We start from the raw sequence: 16,696 nt of genomic DNA, 5'->3' as shown, positions 1-16,696 counted from the left end.
GCGCACGCGCGTGTGCACGCACACCCCCCCCCCCGCGTGGTCCCCGACACAGAGCGCAGCCTGGCCACGGCGCACCCGGGTCCCCGAGGATTAGTAAGTCCTTTAGGTTTGACAGAAATCCCCTCCGAATAAGAAATCATGATCGTGAGAGGGAATGGGGGTGGGAGGGGGGCGCCTGTGGGCCTCACCACTCGGGACGCCGAGAGCCGGGCATCGTGGCTGGAAGCCAGGCTGGGCAGGAAAGTCCACGAGCCGCTTAGCTCCAATGAGCCACCAAAAAGCCACGAGGGGCGCTGTGGCTCAAGTGGTAGAGTGCTGGCCCTGGGTAAAAAAGCTGAGAGACACAGAGAGAGAGGGGGGGAGAGAGGGGGGGGAGAGAGGGGGGGGGGAGAGAGACAGAGACAGAGAGCGCAGACAGCTCCCCGAGGAAGAGGAAGTGAAACCGATCAACCCCACCTCTCCCGGCCCTGCACAGATCTCTTCCGATTCAGCACTTCCGCCGCCCTGGCTCCTCCCGGCTCCAACCGCAGCCCGCAGAGCTCAGGGCTGACCTTGGAGCCCCGGCTGACCTTGGAGATGGCCCATGGGCCCTTAAAAGTAGGAGACTCTTTAGGCTGCACCAAAGACCCTTCTCCAGCCAAACTCCAAAAAGATGGGGTCTCCGCAGGGCTGGGCTGCCCCCCCCCGGGGGGGGCACCCCCTGCTGCCATTCTGGACCCCACTGTGGAGCCTCCACCCCCAGCCACCCAGTTCCTCCTCGGTCAGATTCGGTTCCTCCTTAGTGCCCGTTGGGGAGGCCCCCTTCCCCCCCGCCCCCCCCCCCCCCGTGACCCGTGTGCCGCACTGCGCTAGGCAGCACCATCGTGGCACAAATTCTAGAAGATTCGAGAAGATTCTACAGCTGCTGGTGGAGGAGCCACACACGGCGGTGTACCTCCCCCCCCACAAGCGGGCTGTCTGCGTGCCACGTGGAGACACACGCACGTGTTATTTCGTGTCACCTAGCGCGGCACCTCTGAGGTTGGAACGCATCCGGAGGTTCGAAGGCAAGACTGGGCTTGGGATCCCTAAGCAGCAGGCAGGTTCCGCGAGCGCCATCGTGGGCTTCGGAGGCCGCGCCCCGCCCGCGCCAACGTGGGCTTCTGAGGCCACGCCCCGCTCACGTCAACGTGGGCTTCGGAGGCCACGCCCTGCCCGCGTCAACGTGGGCTTCGGAGGCCACACCCCACTCACGTCAACGTGGGCTTCGGAGGCCACGCCCCACCCGCGCCAACGTGGGCTTCGGAGGCCGCGCCCCGCTCAAGGCAACGTGGGCTCTGGAGGCCACGCCCCGCCCGCGTCAACGTGGGCTTCGGAGGCCGCGCCCCGCTCAAGGCAACGTGGGCTCTGGAGGCCACGCCCCGCCCGCGTCAACGTGGGCTTCGGAGGCCACGCCCCGCCCGCGTCAACGTGGGCTTCGGAGGCCGCGCCCCGCTCAAGGCAACGTGGGCTTCGGAGGCCACGCCCCGCTCAAGGCAACATGGGCTTCGGAGGCCACGCCCCGCCCGCGCCAACGTGGGCTTCGGAGGCCGCGCCCCGCTCAAGGCAACGTGGGCTTCGGAGGCCACGCCCCGCCCGCGTCAACGTGGCTTCGGAGGCCGCGCCCCGCTCAAGGCAACGTGGGCTTCGGAGGCCACGCCCCGCCCGCGCCAACGTGGGCTTCGGAGGCCGCGCCCCGCTCAAGGCAACATGGGCTTCGGAGGCCGCGCCCCGCTCAAGGCAACGTGGGCTTCGGAGGCCACGCCCCGCCCGCGTCAACGTGGGCTTCGGAGGCTGCGCCCCGCTCAAGGCAACGTGGGCTTCGGAGGCCGCGCCCCGCTCAAGGCAACGTGGGCTTCGGAGGCCGCGCCCCGCTCAAGGCAACGTGGGCTTCGGAGGCCGCGCCCCGCTCAAGGCAACGTGGGCTTCGGAGGCCGCGCCCCGCTCAAGGCAATGTGGGCTTCGGAGGCCACGCCCCGCCCGCGCCAACGTGGGCTTCGGAGGCCGCGCCCCGCTCAAGGCAACGTGGGCTTCGGAGGCCGCGCCCCGCTCAAGGCAACGTGGGCTTCGGAGGCCACGCCCCGCCCGCGTCAACGTGGGCTTCGGAGGCCGCGCCCCGCCCGCGCCAACGTGGGCTTCGGAGGCCACGCCCCGCCCGCGCCAACGTGGGCTTCGGAGGCCACGCCCCGCCCACGCCCCGTTCACACCACGGCACACGTGGGCACTGCTGTGTCTCCAGCCTGGGCCCCGAGCCGAGGGAGGCGGGCCAGGGCCCTGCGGGGGACTTGCTTAGCTGTTCGGGAAGTATGCGGTCTCACCCGGCCTTCTCAGTATGCGCCAGTCCTGGGGCTTGAACTCGGGACCCGGGGGCTCTCTCTCTCCACTTGTGGCTTTTTTCCAGCTGAAGGGGGATGAGAACACCAGGGAGGTTTCCGCCTTGGCTGGCGTGGACCTCCATCCTCGGACCTCAGCCTCCCGCAGCTGGGGCTGCAGGTGTGAGTGCCCAGCACCGGCCTTGACTTTCGGGGTGATGACAGTCTGCACTACGGGTGACTACCCGTGAACCCAGGTCGCTTCTGCTTTTATGGCGAGTTGTGTGTAACTATCTGAAGTCCTGCGTGCAAGTCTTTGGGACAGGCCCAGAGGAGGCGCTGCGGTTCCCGGTGGGCCTCTGCGGGCCTCTGCGGTTCTCTGCGGCGTCTGGCCATGGCGCGTCCCCACCAGGAGCGCGGCTGGTGTGCAGAGCGGACAAACGGACCCGAAGGAAGTAGGCCTTCCCTCTGGTGAGACGCCGCGTCTGGAAGGTAGTTCTGCCTTTTATGTGCTTCTTCCAGAGCCTCCACGGCCTGGGGCTGGCCCTGCCCGCCTCCCCCTCCCCGCACTCCAACATTCCCAACGCCTGCCCACCCCAAGTCCCTCCGGGACGCGGCTCCAAGTCAGGTGCTCGGAGAGGAACCAGGAGAAAAGTCAAGGTCCCCCCAAACATTTTATTTAAATATTAAATTAAAAAAACATACATCAACTAACCATTTGGCATACGTTTCTCATGTTAACGTAGGAAATGAACAACCCAGGTGTAGTAAAAAACAAAACAGTTACGCACACATCAAGCAGGTCACGTGGTCTTCGCGGAGCTACGGCGGGACAAGCATTCCTAGGAGGGAGGGAGGGACCGGGGCCGCCCTCCTCCCGGGGGGTCAAAGCCACCCCAACACACACCCCACCGTGAAAGTAAAGTGCTTGCCACTGCTTCCGACGGAGGGGCACGCGGGTGCCGAGGCCTGGGGACCCGGCGTGGGGGAGGGCCCCCCACACGGAGTCGGCGGGTCGGGGGACTTTGGTGTTGTCAGTGGCAGGGACCAGTCCACTCCCGGGGGAACCCTTAGTCCGCGTGTAGCCGGCCACGGGGTGGCAGGGCGGGGAGCCCACGGGGGGCTGTGCGCGGACCCCTTCCTGCCCTCAAGTAACTCGGTCAATCTTTGGCTTTTAGAGATACCCGCCTCTCCCCTTCCTCCTAACACTGCAGGCTGTGAGCGGAAGGCACCTGGCGGGGGAGGGGGGGGCCGACGGGCGGGAGGCAATGTCCCGGCTCTCCCGGGCCGCCTCCTCCCGGGCCCGCAGCCCCTCCTCAGTGCAGCCCGGTGCGGACACGACGGAGCGAGGTCTAAACCAGAAACACAAAAGTGTAGTACAAAAATATAAAAAATAAGTAGTGTCCATTTGCTTCCTGATTGTACACATATACAGTATTTGCTTAAAAAAACAGAAACAAAGCTTTATAAACACTGACCAAACTTCTCACCCAGCGTCCTGGCAGGAAAGCCCCGCCGGGTGCGGGGGCGGCGTCCCCCGGGTGGGCCGTGGCCCAGGGCAGCGCGGCCACTGCCGGTGAGCTCTGCCGGTGCGAGCCACGCCCGCGCTATTGCACGATTCCCCCAGTCAGGAGTCCCTGTGGACCCTGGCATGAAATGCCTAAGAACTGAGTCATTAGCAGCGAAGTGAGATACAGCAGAACTCATCGGTGTCCTCCAGGCGCGCGCGTCTGAGACCCGTGGCCGGGGCCTGTGTTCTTCCCGGTCCCACAGGGTTCTTGGGAGAATTCTGGAAGCTGACCCTCAGCAGTGGAAGCGGCTTGGCTGAACGGGAAGAATTCCAAGAATGCAGACTGCACCTGCGCTCAGCCTGGGAGCCCCCCCGGGGGCCTGGGAGCTGGGCCTGGGAGCCGGGGGCCTGGGAGCCGGGGGCCTGGGAGCCGGGCCTGGGAGCCGGGGGCCTGGGAGCCGGGCCTGGGAGCCGGGCCTGGGAGCCGGGCCTGGGAGCCGGGGGCCTGGGAGCCGGGGGCCTGGGAGCCGGGCCTGGGAGCCGCTCCGGCAGCAAGTCCAGCTTTCATTGAAGCCCGGATGCTCCAGGAAGTGGAGAACTCGCAACTTGAAAACCCAAGGGTACACCGATCAACCCACCCGCCCGCAGACAGCGCGGGGTTCCAATGAGGCTGGCGGTGGGGGGCCGGTGGCCCAGGCGCGCGCAGGGCCCTCTGCTCTGCTGTCTGGGGGTGGCAGCCACCTTCCCTCGCCCTGCCCGCCTCCCATCCCCCACCCACACGGCACCCCCCCATATCATTTTTCTTCCAGAAGCTTCCGTAGTCGCAGCCACTCAGTGCAAGAAAAAGTAAAGCCAAAATAAACTAAAAGGCCCGTACACCTAACGTATTGCTTGTTTCGCTTCTAGAAAGTTCGGTCTTCACATCTCTGAAATTATTGCTTGGAGGCGTCCCGGGAGAGGCCGCCCTCACTGCACCAGGACGAAGGTGCCCCGCGGGCTGGGCGTCAGGTCCTCCATCTCGCAGTCGCCGGGCGGGGCCAGCCGGGCGAGGCAGGGCGGGGCCCGCCGGGCGGGGCGGGGCGGCGGCTCCGCGCTGATGCGCAGGTGGGCGTCCAGGAGCCGCGCGGCCGACGCCACGGGGGAGCCGCCGCCGGCCTGCAGGAGGGGCGCGGGCAGCAGCGGGAGCCCGGGCAGGAGCCCGTCGCAGGGGCCGAGCGCGTAGGGGGGCGGGCGGGCGGCGGCGGGGCCGGGGCGGCCGGGTGGTGCTGGAGCTGGAGCAGCCTGCGGCGCGACACGGGGGGGGGGGGGGACGGTCACTGCGCCGCGCCGACCCCGCTGCGCGGCGTGCGTGGACGCGCAAGGCGGAGGCGGCGGCCCGCGGCGTCCTGCCGGTCCCCCTCCCCCCCCCCCCCCCCCCCCCGACGGCCCCGCCCGGCCGCGGGAGCCCCTACCTCTGCTGGTGCAGCACCTCCTCCAGCAGGGCTCCGGCCTTCGCGGCCGCCCGCCGGGCCGCCCGGCAGCCCCGGGCTCGGGGCAGGCGCGTGCAGCGCGCCCAGGCCGCCCCGCGGCGCCCGGCTGGAGGGCTGGCACACCTGCCGCGCCAGCCCCTTGATCTTGTTCAAGCCCAGGAGCCCCTTGGTCCTGGCGTTCTTCCTCAGCTGCTGCCGGAAGGCCTTCAGCCCTGCGGACACACGCACGGCGGGCGTCAGCCACCCCGGTGCCCGCCGAGTCCGCGGGGGGGGGGGGGGGGGGGGAGGGAGGAGCGAGGCGCGGCTTTCCTCCGGGCCAGCGGCCTTGCGGCCCCCTCCGCCATCCCGAGCCTCTGCCTGCAGGTGCGGGGCAGCAGGTCTAATGTAACCCCGGCGTGGGTCTGGTGGCCCCGTGGGCTGACAGGCTCGTGGGATGGAGGGAACCCCTCCCCCTCCCCCCGGCAGCGCGGTGGGCGTGGAGCCGCCTTTGCTGGGGGCCCTTGGAGACCCCACCGCCAGCAGGAGCCGCCTGGCACCGGCGCCCCCAACACTCATCGGAGCGGCCAGGCAGACCGGGTGCCCGGAGCCAGGGGGGCCTTCTGGCCAGTCCTGCCTGGGGCCCGGCCGAGAATGTGGGGACCGCCACCCTCAGGGCGAGGCTCTGCCGGACGGGGGGGGGCCGGGGCTGGGGGGACGCGAGCGCGGGGCCCTCACCTTGAGTCAGCGAGGTGTCGGACGCCCTCCGCCCCTCCTGGAAGCTGACGGGGAGCAGGACGGCCCCGCCCAGGCCCGCCGGGGCCTGCAGCACGGGGGTGGCGGACTGCGCCTCCAGGAACGGGGAGGTGAGCCCGACGGGAGCGCAGGTGCCCAGCAGCCCCTGCGCGGCCAGGCCACCCCCGAGCCCCGCGGGGCCCTCGCTCGAGGAGAAGGTGAGGCAGCTGTCGGAGCTCGTTCCTTCCGTGGGGCTCGCAGAGGCCGAGCAGGAGACCACGATGCCTGCGGGGAGCGCGCGCGTGAGCCAGGCCCCGCCGGGGCCCCAGGGGAGACGACAGGCGCCGCACCCTCGGGGCTGGGCCGGGACTGAGCTGACGGCTCTAGGTCTTGGTGAGCCCCGTAGGCGCGGGGCCCAGCCTGGTACGGACAGACTGGGGGGTAAGAGGAGGCCTGGGGCCCCGGGTGCGGGCGGGCCAGGGGGGCGGGGACGGGCCAGGGGGGGGGGGGGCGGGGCCGGCCAGGGGGGGCCAGGGCCGGGGCGGGCCAGGGGGGGCGGGGGCGGGCCAGGGGGGCCCATGGTCTTGGGACGACTGGGAGGAGGCTGCCAGGCAGAGGGTGCGTGAGCAGCGAGCCTGTCGGGGCCTTGTGCACCCCAGCCCGCCCCGGGGTCTCGGCGGACTCACAGGGCGGCGGTGAGCGGGGAGAAGCGCGTGGAGACCTCGGCCAGCGTGTGTCTTCGGCCCGTGCTGCCCGGCGGGGCCTCCCGCGCCTCCTCGCCGATGGCCGTGTCCAGCAGGCGACCGGGGGGAGGCGGGGCGGGGGGCGGGGCGCGCCGGCGCCGGGGGCGTCCGTGGAGAAGAGCAGGGGCTGCGTGGAGGGACGGGCACCGGTCACTCCCGGGCTCGGGGGGCCCCGGGGCTCCGGGGGCGGCCGGCCCGGCGCGGCGCTCGCGTACCTGCAGTGCGCTGTGCAGCTCGCAGTCCAGCTCTGCCTGCAGCACGGACTGCGCCAGGGCCGGGCGCGGCGGGCACAGCGGGGACGGCCGGAAAGGGTCGCAGGGGAAGCCGTCCTGAGGAGCCTGGGGAGCGCGGAGGATGGGGGCCGTCAGAGGCCAGCCGGAGCCCGCCTCCCGCCGCGGCCGGGGAGCTGGGCCCGGCCCGCAGCGGCGCTGAGCGGGGTGCACGGAGCCAGCGCCCCCTCTGCAGGTGAGGCGGGGCTGGGCGGCAGCAGGGGTGAGGGGAGGGGAGAGGAGCGGAGGGGAGGGGAGGGGAGGGGGCCTGCGCCACTCACCTCCAGCGCGCTGAGGTCGGAGCTCCTTGGCCGGGGCTGCCGGGCGGGCGGGGCGCTCCGGTGCTCGCGGAGCCGCTCAAGCAGGAGGTAGTAGATGGCGGCGAAGTGGTTGTAGCTGCTGTTCTGCAGGGACTGGGGCAGCAGCGAGGGGTCAGAGCCGGCCGGGCCTCCCCAGCACGGCGGCTCTGGGTCATCGTCCGCGGGAGGGGCCGCGCCCCGCCCCCGCCCCCACGCCGCGGGGCAGCCGGGCTCCGGCATCGCTCACCTCCACCGTCCTCTGCCGGTCGATGCCCAGCGCCTGCATGATGCCCAGCGCCTGCTCGTTGTAGTCGCCCAGGTTGGGAGGCGTAGGCCTGCGCGGGGAGGGCGGGGCGGGGCCCGGCCTGCATCCAGCGGTGCTGGCGGATCTGGGCGATGGTGATGCGCTTGGCGGGGTCCACCACCAGCATGCGGCGGATCAGCGTCTCGCAGTCTGGGGGGGGGGACACACGCACGTGTTCTGGGGTGGCCGGGCCTGCAGGCACCTTGGTGCCCCCACCACGGGGATGGCCCTGAGGAAGGCTGAGGCTGGGCGCGGCGGCCTGTGCTGCCCACCGGCCCGGGCTCGGGGACACTGTCCTTCAGGACGCGCTCCGCAGGGAGCCCGCAGCGCCCCCCCCCACCCATGGGCCTGGCGATGGGCCCCACATCCTTCCCATCCTTCGGCAACACAAGAGTGCGCTTGGGAGCTTGGGGCCGCGCAGAGGAGGCTGGGGGAGGGGCGGGGTCGCGGCGGGGAGGCCTGGCTCCCCCCAGGTAAGTGGGGCACGGGAGAGCAGCGGTGGTCGGGTTTCGCTGGCAGCCCAGTCCCCCGGGCCTGGGGCGCGGCTGGACAGCAGGCTGACAAGACGGCGGCGGGCACCGTGGCGCCCGCTTCCCACCCCGGGCCGCGTCCCCCTCACCTTGAGACATGAAGAAGGGGATTCGGAAGCGGCCCTCCAGCACCCGCTGTCTCAGCGTTGGCAGGTTGGGCCCGTCGAAGGGGAAGAGAGCCGCACACCAGCACGTACAGCACCACCCCAAGGCTCTGGGAAACGGAGACGGCCGGGGGTCAGGGGCCGGCCGGCCCTGGGACACGGCCCCGGGGGAGAGCAGGGTGCGCGCGTGCACACACACACACGCACGCGTGTACACACACACGGGCTCCTACCCAGATGTCCAGCTGGGGGCCTTCATACTCCTTTCCCTCGAAGACTTCGGGGGCTGCGTATGGGGGCTGCCACACCACGTGGACAGGGGTTCTCCTGGGTTGTAGAAATTCCCAAACCCAAAATCTGAAAGACAAAGAAACAACGTCACTAGAAAGGCCCCGTGTGCAGCGGCCCCCCAGGCACAGCCTCCACGGCCTCCCAGCGCGGCCCTGGCCCTCGCCTGCAAGCTTGATGTCCATGTTGCCGTCCAGCAGCAGATTCTCGGTCTTGAGGTCCCGGTGCACAATGTGGTGGTCGTGGCAGTACTCCACGGCAGACAGAATCTGCCAGAACTTCTTCCGTGCCTCGTTCTCACTCAGGTGTCCGTTGGAAGTGAGATAATCTGCGGAGACCCAGAGCCAAGCTCGACCCGGGATTCGGGGTCTGCCCGGCGGAGGCGCGGGGTGGGGGCCCAGCACTGGGAGGGCGGGCTTCGACGGACAGCAGCGAGGGTGGCTTACCAAACATCTCCCCGTTCTTTGCAAACTCGGTGACAATATAAAGCATATCCTTTGTCTCCATAACCTAAAAAGAACAAAATCCAGACCTGGCATTGAGCCACACGAACCAACCCAAGGGCTCAATTATCCATGTGAATACCAGTAAATCTTTCACTCCTCCTGGACAAGTCCATTCGCCGTGAAGGGGGAACAGGAAAAATAAATAAATAAATAAAGCTTACTCAATGAAGACACAAGGAAATTCCTGCTCAGAGAGAGAGAGGGAGAACCTTAAAGACTCAGCCATAATAATGCACACTAGCCGGCCTGTGCGCTGCTCTCTGTGACGCCCGGGCCCTGTGCACCCCGCCTGCGCTCTCTGCGACGCCCGGGCCCTGTGCACCCCGCCTGTGCTCTCTGCGACGCCCGGGCCCTGTGCACCCCGCCTGTGCTCTCTGCGACGCCCGGGCCCTGTGGCTCAGGCTGCCTCCCACGCCTCCAGGGAGCCGCAGGCCACAGCCTCTACCCTCCCGTCCACCTTCTTCCCCGAGCCTCGCCGGCAACAGGTTGTTTAAGCCAATGGCCTATTCCCACACACTGCCAAATATCGTGGCATGAGAACAGGACTCGGCTAGGTAAGCCACGGGGACTCGAAGAGCTCAGCATCTTTCCGTGTCAACACACACCTTGAAAGTTTGCTCACTGACCAGGCATTTTATATTACCCTAAAAAAATAAAGGACTTAAAGCCTGCCTCATTAAGAAACAAGGTAAAATCCAACACAACAATCTGTGCCTTTGTATATTATATTTCAGAACTAGAGAGATAATCTTATAGGAGAAAAAAACAATACAGCTATTCTTTTAAAAAGGCACATTTAAAGTGAGTTGCTTTGAGCTGTGAATTGAATAAGGGAAGTGATATTGGAATTCTGGCAATTCAGTTGACAGTTCTAACTGTCCTTCGCATGGTGAGATCACCACCAATTCCTTTTCTCCACGGAAAGGGGAGAAGGGACAAGAAGGAGAAAGGTTCAACTTTTAAACCTCCATGAAGCGCTTCCCAGCCCCGCAGGTGGAGCGGCCTAAGGCAGCAGAGCATGGAGAGCACCGGTCCATCACTCAGCAGGGCTCCAAGCAGGGGGCCGTGGGGAAGGCAGGAGCCACGGGAGGGGGCCAAGGTGTGGACGGCCGTGGCCCCAGAGAGAACTTAATTACCTCAGAGCACAACTTAAAAAGGATAGCCACAATAAAGCGTAAGCCCCAGCCCGTGCTCAGAAGTGCCGGGTGAGACGCGAGCGCCGACAAGTCTGCCTTTACTTACACAGAGTGCAAGAGCCAGTGGGCGGAACGTTTGAAGTCACCGCATTCTGTCCTCCTGCACTAAAACGAGCCCTCTGACTAGTCTCCATTTTGTCTTTATCACCAAGAAGTACGCGGGAGACATACTGATTCCTGATTCCTTATTTCTCAAAGACATAATTAATAATTCCCACACCAACAAAAATAAAGTCATAAAACAAACCAACAGACAGCCAGGGTGAGGCACAAAGGGCAAACTCCAAGTGGCGCCTGCCATCTCTCCACCCGACCCTAAAGAGTTAAAACCGGGAAGACAAAGGCTCACTGCCGCCATAGCACGGGCAACTTGAACAACACCGGCAGGAGCAGTTGCTTTTAAAGTTTGATGATTATCTGCAAAGGTGGGAGTTTCTGGTTTCACTCAAATCTGTCTTTCTGCACTCGGAGGCTGCCGGGCAGCCACACGGGGTGGGATCCTCACAGCAACCCGTTCAACACGGGAACAAGTGACAGCGAGTAAAACTTTAATGAAGAGAATCTCAAGTGCAGCCAAAAAGCAAGGAAATAACCGTAGCTCTATCTGTGCAGCGCACCATAATAGATCTACTTTACACAAGCAGTTTCCAGACTCCCACCCACATTAGGAAAGGGGGCAACGAACAGGAAGCACGGGCTGTGGGAAACTAAGAAGGGAGGAACTCGCCACGAGAACGCTTGGGGGGCTGGCGAGCAGCGTGGAGGGACCCACCTGGTAGAGCTTGATAATGTGGGGTGATTCAGGAGCTTCATGAGCTGGACCTCCCGGTAGATTTTCTCCAAATTCCCTGAATCCAGTCGTGTCTTATCAATTATTTTTATTGCCACCTACAGAATTTTATAAAGAAAAAAAAATATTAAGAGAGAAATTGCTTCTTGACTTCATTTACATACACTCCCTCCCCCCCCCAAAAAAAACAACATCGAACACCTCCAAAAAGTTACACAAAGTTGAGGGGGGAAAAGTAAAGCAACCACTCGTATTATCTGGAGGAATCAGAGTTAAGTGGATGCACGCCGGGCTATGTGCAGGCTTGCTACCCGAGGGCCCCGCTCCCGGCCCGGGTATGGCCCGGCCCGGCCCGGCGGCCACCGCGCGCCCGGGGGCTGGGGATTGGTCCGGTGTCGCCTTTCTGGCCCTTCTCTATGAACTGGACGGATTGCGCGGAAATAGAAAACAAAGCATTGTCTCACCTCACTGCGCTGAGAGCTGACGGGGGGGGGGGGGACCACCCATCCGGGGGGAGCAAGGGGGTGTCCCCCGGCCCGCACCCCCCCCCGCCCCGGGGACCCCCGCCCCGGCCCCCCGGCCCGCGCACCTGCGTCTTGGTGACCCGGTGCCGCGCCAGCTTCACCACGGCAAAATTGCCTTTGCCCAAGGTCCGCTCCACGTCGTAGAAGCCCACGCGGAGCGGCTTGGGCAGGCCGTGGCCGGCGCCCGCGGGGGCCTCGCCGAACTCGGACATGATCACCATGGCTCCGCGCCGCACCTGCGGGGCCAGCCGGGGGCGCTCGGCGGGGGCTCGACCGGCCCGCCCGCCCCGCGCGCCCCGCCGGCCCCGGCCCTCGAGCTCCCACAGCCCCCAGCCCGCGGGCGGCTGCGCCCGGGCCCCGCGCCCCGCGCCCCGCGCCGCCCCGCGGCCACCCCGGCGCAGCCCCGGCGGGACGCGCGGACGCGACCCCACACCTGTCGCCGCGGTCGGCTCCGCTCCGGCCGCCGGGACCCCAGCCGCCCCCCGCGGCCCGGACTCGGCCGGCCGGGCTCGCAGCCCCGCGCCCGCGCCGGTGCCCGCGGACCCGGGGGCCGCCCGAGCCCGCGGGGCGCCGGCTCGCTCCCGCCCCGCCGCCCCGGAGCCCCCGCCGCCCCGCGCGCACCTGCGGGCCCGCGGGGACCCCGGCGGCGCTCGCCCGGCCGCTCACCTCCGCCGCCCTCCGCGCGCCCCGCCGCCCGCTCGCCCGCCGCCCCGCGCCGCTCCGCCGCCGCCGCCGCCGCCGCCCGGGCCGCGCCGCATGTCAGCGCCCCGCCGCCGCCGCCGCCGCCGCCGCCGGCCGCACGCGGCGCCGCCCCGCCCCGCCCCGCCCCGCCCCGCGCGGCCCCGCCCCCGGCCCGCCCCCCGCCGGATCGCCACGGCCCATTGACGTCGCTTTGACGCCAGAGCGACGCGCGGCCGGGTGCCGGGCGGAGGGGCGCGGAGATCGGGCCGTTGCCAAGAGACTGGCGGCTCTGACGCGCGCGCCGGTGAGGCCGTCGCCAGGGCGACCGCGGGCGGTGACGTCGGGCCGCGGCCGCCCGAGCCCGCGAGCGCGCGGGCCGCGCGGCGCGCCCCCTGCCGGGCGCCGCGGACACCGCCGCCGCCCCGCGCCCGCGCCCGCGCCCGCGCCCCGCCGCCCCGCGCCCGCGCCCGCGCCCCGCCCCCCCGCGCCCTCCGCGCCGCCCCGGGCCCCCAGCCAGGGTGGTCGGCCCGGAGATGGCTAGACAGACGGACGCGACGGATGACAGTGAGGAAGGTGGGGGGAGCAGGTGAGTTAACCGACGCTGGAGACCGGGCCGACCGCAGCCGGTGCCGGGCGCAGGGCCGGCAGCAGGCGGGAGGGAGGTAGATGCCAGGGGGGTTGTGCCTGTGACCACGTGTGTTAGCTCGGTGGAGATTGACAGACAGACAGATAGACACGGAGTGTTTGGCAAATTGGAAAGTTCCGCCTCCACGGCAGGTCCCCAGGCCACAGGGGTGACCCCGCCCCTCCCAGCCGGCCTTCTCCTGATCCCTGGGGGTTACGGGTGATCGGTGGGCCCTCCCGCCCCCCATAGCCAGGACTGGGGACGTCTGTGCTCACAAGCCTGGGGCCTCTGCGGGCTCACCCGTGGGGGCCCTCACTGCCACGCACCAGGGCGCCGGCGGACCGCAGGGGGGCGCACAGCCCCTGCCACCCTGGGGGTGGCCCTGGCGGTCACTGCCCAGAAGCAGGGCCCACTGGACGGGGCCAGGTGGGACAAAGAGTGGAAGCACGTGACCGTCCCTGCCTGTGTCCACAGGGCAAGAACGAACCCACGTTGATTTAGAGCTAGACACACATACCCTCCCCCCCCAGGCCTGGTGCGCGGGCAGGGGCCGGGAGCTGGCCCGGGAGAGGCCCCGTGTTGGCAGAGCACCGCCAGCTTGTCTCAGCCACCCCCAACCCGCACCCCGCAGGGCCAGTTTGTTTGGAAGGGCCCTCGGGGTACAGGTTCAGGGGCATCTGCCTCTGTTCATCCTGGGTTTCTCCACCCCTAATTTGGAGGTGTGCTTTTTAGCACCTTCCAGCGGAGTTGTGTGCAGTTGCTGTTCTCCACATCTGGGGGTCCCCACGCCCGGTCCACCGGGCAGGGACCCCGTCGCTCCCACCTTCCACGCCTCACGCCTGCTGTAACTGAGGCGGAGGCTTCCCCTGTCACAAGGAGGGGGACAAGGTTCACTCCTCACCTCTGCTTTCCAAACCCCTGGGGCCCCCTCTGCCCTCCTGGCTTTGTTTCATCTGGTGTTTTCTCATCAGGCTTCCTCCATCAGGCTTCCTCCATCCAGGGCTTTTCGGGAGGGGGGCGGGGGAGGTGGGCCCCATGGCCCCCAGGGCAGCCCTGGTCTGCTTGGCCCAGTCGGGATACTTGGCCAGCCAGCCCGTGGGCTGAGTCAGGGGTCCCAGCCCTGCCCAGGACGGCAGCGGAGAGGAAGGCAGTGGACCCCCCGGCCCCCGGGAGGGCCCCCCCCCAGGCGGCCTGGCTTTGCCCTGGGCTGCATCCCCACCCCCCGCCCCGGGAAGCCTGGCTCCACAATGCCCCATGCTCAGGGCTTCCCGGAGTCCCTTACCCCTCTGCGAGGCCCTTCGCCACCCACCAGGGAGCGGAGGGAGGAACCCCGCCACCCGGGGACGTCAGGAGGGTGGGGAGGGGCCTGATCCACAGAACTGGGATAATGGGGCACTTGTGCAACACAGTGGGGACGGGCCTGTGTGTGTCCTGCCCCCCCCCCCCCCATTTCCAAGGGTCTAAGGTTTCTGTCGTCCGCACAAATGACCCGTGTAGCTAAGGGGCTCGCTGTGATGCTCAAGCAGGCGGGTTTCAAACCTGTGGACTGAATTTGCCTTTGCACTCTGTGCCCTGGAGCCTGAGGGTGCTGGAGATGGGGTGCTGGATGGGCCTCCCCGCCCCAGCCAGGGTCGGGGGGGGGCCAAAATGACGACAAGTTCCTGGGGGACCTCAGAGGACTACCCACATCCCCAAGGCGGGTGCGGCTTATAAAGAAGAGGCGTTTGGCGCCCAGCTCTGGTGCCACGTGGCCGCCTGGTGGCCAGCCCCGCCCCGCGCTCGAGACAGAGCAGGTGTGCGGGCCACGGCCGCCACGGGCCCGGGACCCCTGCCCGTCCCTGGCGCCTCCCAAAGCCAGTGGCTCGGGCGTGTGGGGGACCGAGCGACCTACCGCCAGCTGGGCCGCCGTGGGGGACGCCTTCCTCCACCCGCGCTCGCTGGACGCGGGGTGGCAAGAGCCCACCGCGCACCGCCCAGGGCCCAGGAGGGCCGGCCTCCCCGCGCGCCCGGCCCTGCGGGCGCGAACACAGCGCTGAGCAGAGCAGGCGGGTGGCAGTGGAGTGGGAGGGAGGGCAGGTCCCCAGGGAGGGGGGGGAGTGACGGGACCCAAGCCGGGCTCTGCAGGAAGCTTGGGAGGCACTGCGGGGGCGCTGGGGCTCGGGGGGGAGGGGGACGTCACGGGTCCCCTCTGTCCCGGCCGCCATCCTGACCCTGCACATGATGAGTAACCACTCTCTGACGCAGGGAGAAGATCGGGCAGGGTGCCGGGACCGAGCTCGGCAGGGACGGCGGCTGGGACGGGCACAGCCTCGGAAGCAGCGAGCGGGCAGCGCGCGGCCCCTCCCCGCCCTCCCCCGCCCTGAGCCGGGGCCGTGGGCCGGGAGGAGAAACGAGCATGGCAGACTCATGGCAGTCAGCGTGTGGCCCGCAAGTCCGTGTGCCTCTTCCGTGGTTGGAGAGCAGGGATGGCAAGGTGGGGTCACCTAGAGTGGGGGCATCGCTGATAACCGAGCAGAGGCCATGAGGTCGGCCTGGGCATAAGGGCTGGCAGAGGGGGCAGAGAAGCAGGGAGGCCCAGGGTGGAAAGTCCCCACACAGACGCACGCCTGCCACGACCCGCCACGCCCCACCACGCCACGCTGCCAGGTGCAGGCCCTGGAGGGGGCCGGCCCCCGCCCCGCTCCCCATCTCAGACCCTGGAGGGGGCCCGGCCCCGCCCTGCTCCCCATCTCAGACCCTGGAGGGGGGCCCGGCCCCGCCCTGCTCCCCATCTCAGACCCTGGAGGGTGCCCGGCCCCGCCCTGCTCCCATCGGGCTGAGAGGAATAGGCACAGTGGATAGGAAGGCTGGGGGCCTGGTGCTCTCCACAGATTCCAGGCGGGCCCAGGGAGAGCCGGTGAAGAGGCCCTCGGCAGACCCATCTCTCCTCCTCCTTTCTCCTCTCCCTCCTCTTCTTCCTCCTTCTCTTTCTTTCCTTCTCCCCCTCCTCTTCCTTCATTTCCTCCTCCTCTTCCTCCTTCCTCCTGTCTCTTCTCCCTCCTCCTCCTCTTCCTGCTTCTTTCTCTTTCCTTGCTCTCCTCCTCCTCCTCCTTTTCGCCTCCCCCTTCTTCTTTTTCTGGCATTGGAGTGGGGAGAATTGTCTTGGGGGGGGGCAGCTCGCAGTATTAAGATGACAGTCGTCCCTAGCTGGCCGCAAGGAATTTGTTCAAGACCCTCAGTGGAAACTGACTCTTCCTGATACTGAGGGCAGCACCAACCCCACACGCACGGTCTGTGGTCTATACACTTCCCACTTTTCCATCTGTACACCCATGTGTACGACAAAGGTGCACGCATACCTTTATCTCCTGCGTGGCTGTTTTCCTCCGTGTTTATCTGCCTGTGATAACGCTCAACTGGAAGTCAGGCATGGTAAGAGACTGACATCAATCACTAATTCCGGAATGGGCTACTAATGCGTTTTAACAAAGGTGCGGCGAGGTGGTCCCCCGGCAGAATTCCTGATTGCCCACAGCCTGGGGTTCTCAGCGATGGTGGGGGGCCCCCATACCAGGAGACGGGGGAGGGGGGACACGGGCATTGACATAGCGTCAGGACGCCGGTGAGCACCCCTCAAACACGGGCTCTGGGCTCTGATACGACCCATCTGAGCACTTGGCTCGGAGAGTAGCGGGCGGGGGGTGTTCCGTGTGAGCACACTGGCCACTCGTGATCTGTGTGCTACAGGAAGTGTAGAGAGTGCGGAAATGCCACAGGACCGAGCTGCCAGAGCTGCGCGGATGCTGCTGTCTTCTTACAAAGACCGCCGGGGCCCTGG

General features: G+C 67.7%; 1 protein-coding gene and 1 pseudogene across 1 annotated transcript; one reads left to right on the top strand and one right to left on the bottom strand.

The window, feature by feature from the left end:
* The window catches only part of LOC125351600, a 96,604-nt pseudogene that overhangs the window by 30,476 nt on the left and 49,432 nt on the right, over nucleotides 1-16,696 (top strand).
* Sik1 (salt inducible kinase 1) lies at nucleotides 4,333-11,858 on the bottom strand. Its single transcript, XM_048346169.1, is given in 21 exon segments — nucleotides 4,333-5,090; nucleotides 5,093-5,121; nucleotides 5,292-5,320; nucleotides 5,322-5,521; nucleotides 6,024-6,305; nucleotides 6,707-6,713; nucleotides 6,715-6,843; nucleotides 6,846-6,890; nucleotides 6,979-7,101; nucleotides 7,314-7,445; nucleotides 7,579-7,653; nucleotides 7,655-7,785; nucleotides 8,255-8,336; nucleotides 8,338-8,379; nucleotides 8,503-8,570; nucleotides 8,573-8,626; nucleotides 8,724-8,885; nucleotides 9,004-9,067; nucleotides 11,032-11,051; nucleotides 11,054-11,147; nucleotides 11,639-11,858. Coding segments are annotated over 21 exon segments (2,208 nt in total). The 5' UTR covers nucleotides 11,795-11,858; the 3' UTR covers nucleotides 4,333-4,806.

This window comes from Perognathus longimembris, chromosome 5 (assembly GCF_023159225.1).
Source record: "Perognathus longimembris pacificus isolate PPM17 chromosome 5, ASM2315922v1, whole genome shotgun sequence".
Classification (NCBI taxonomy): domain Eukaryota; kingdom Metazoa; phylum Chordata; class Mammalia; order Rodentia; family Heteromyidae; genus Perognathus; species Perognathus longimembris.
This window is presented reverse-complemented; position numbering and strand designations above follow the sequence as displayed.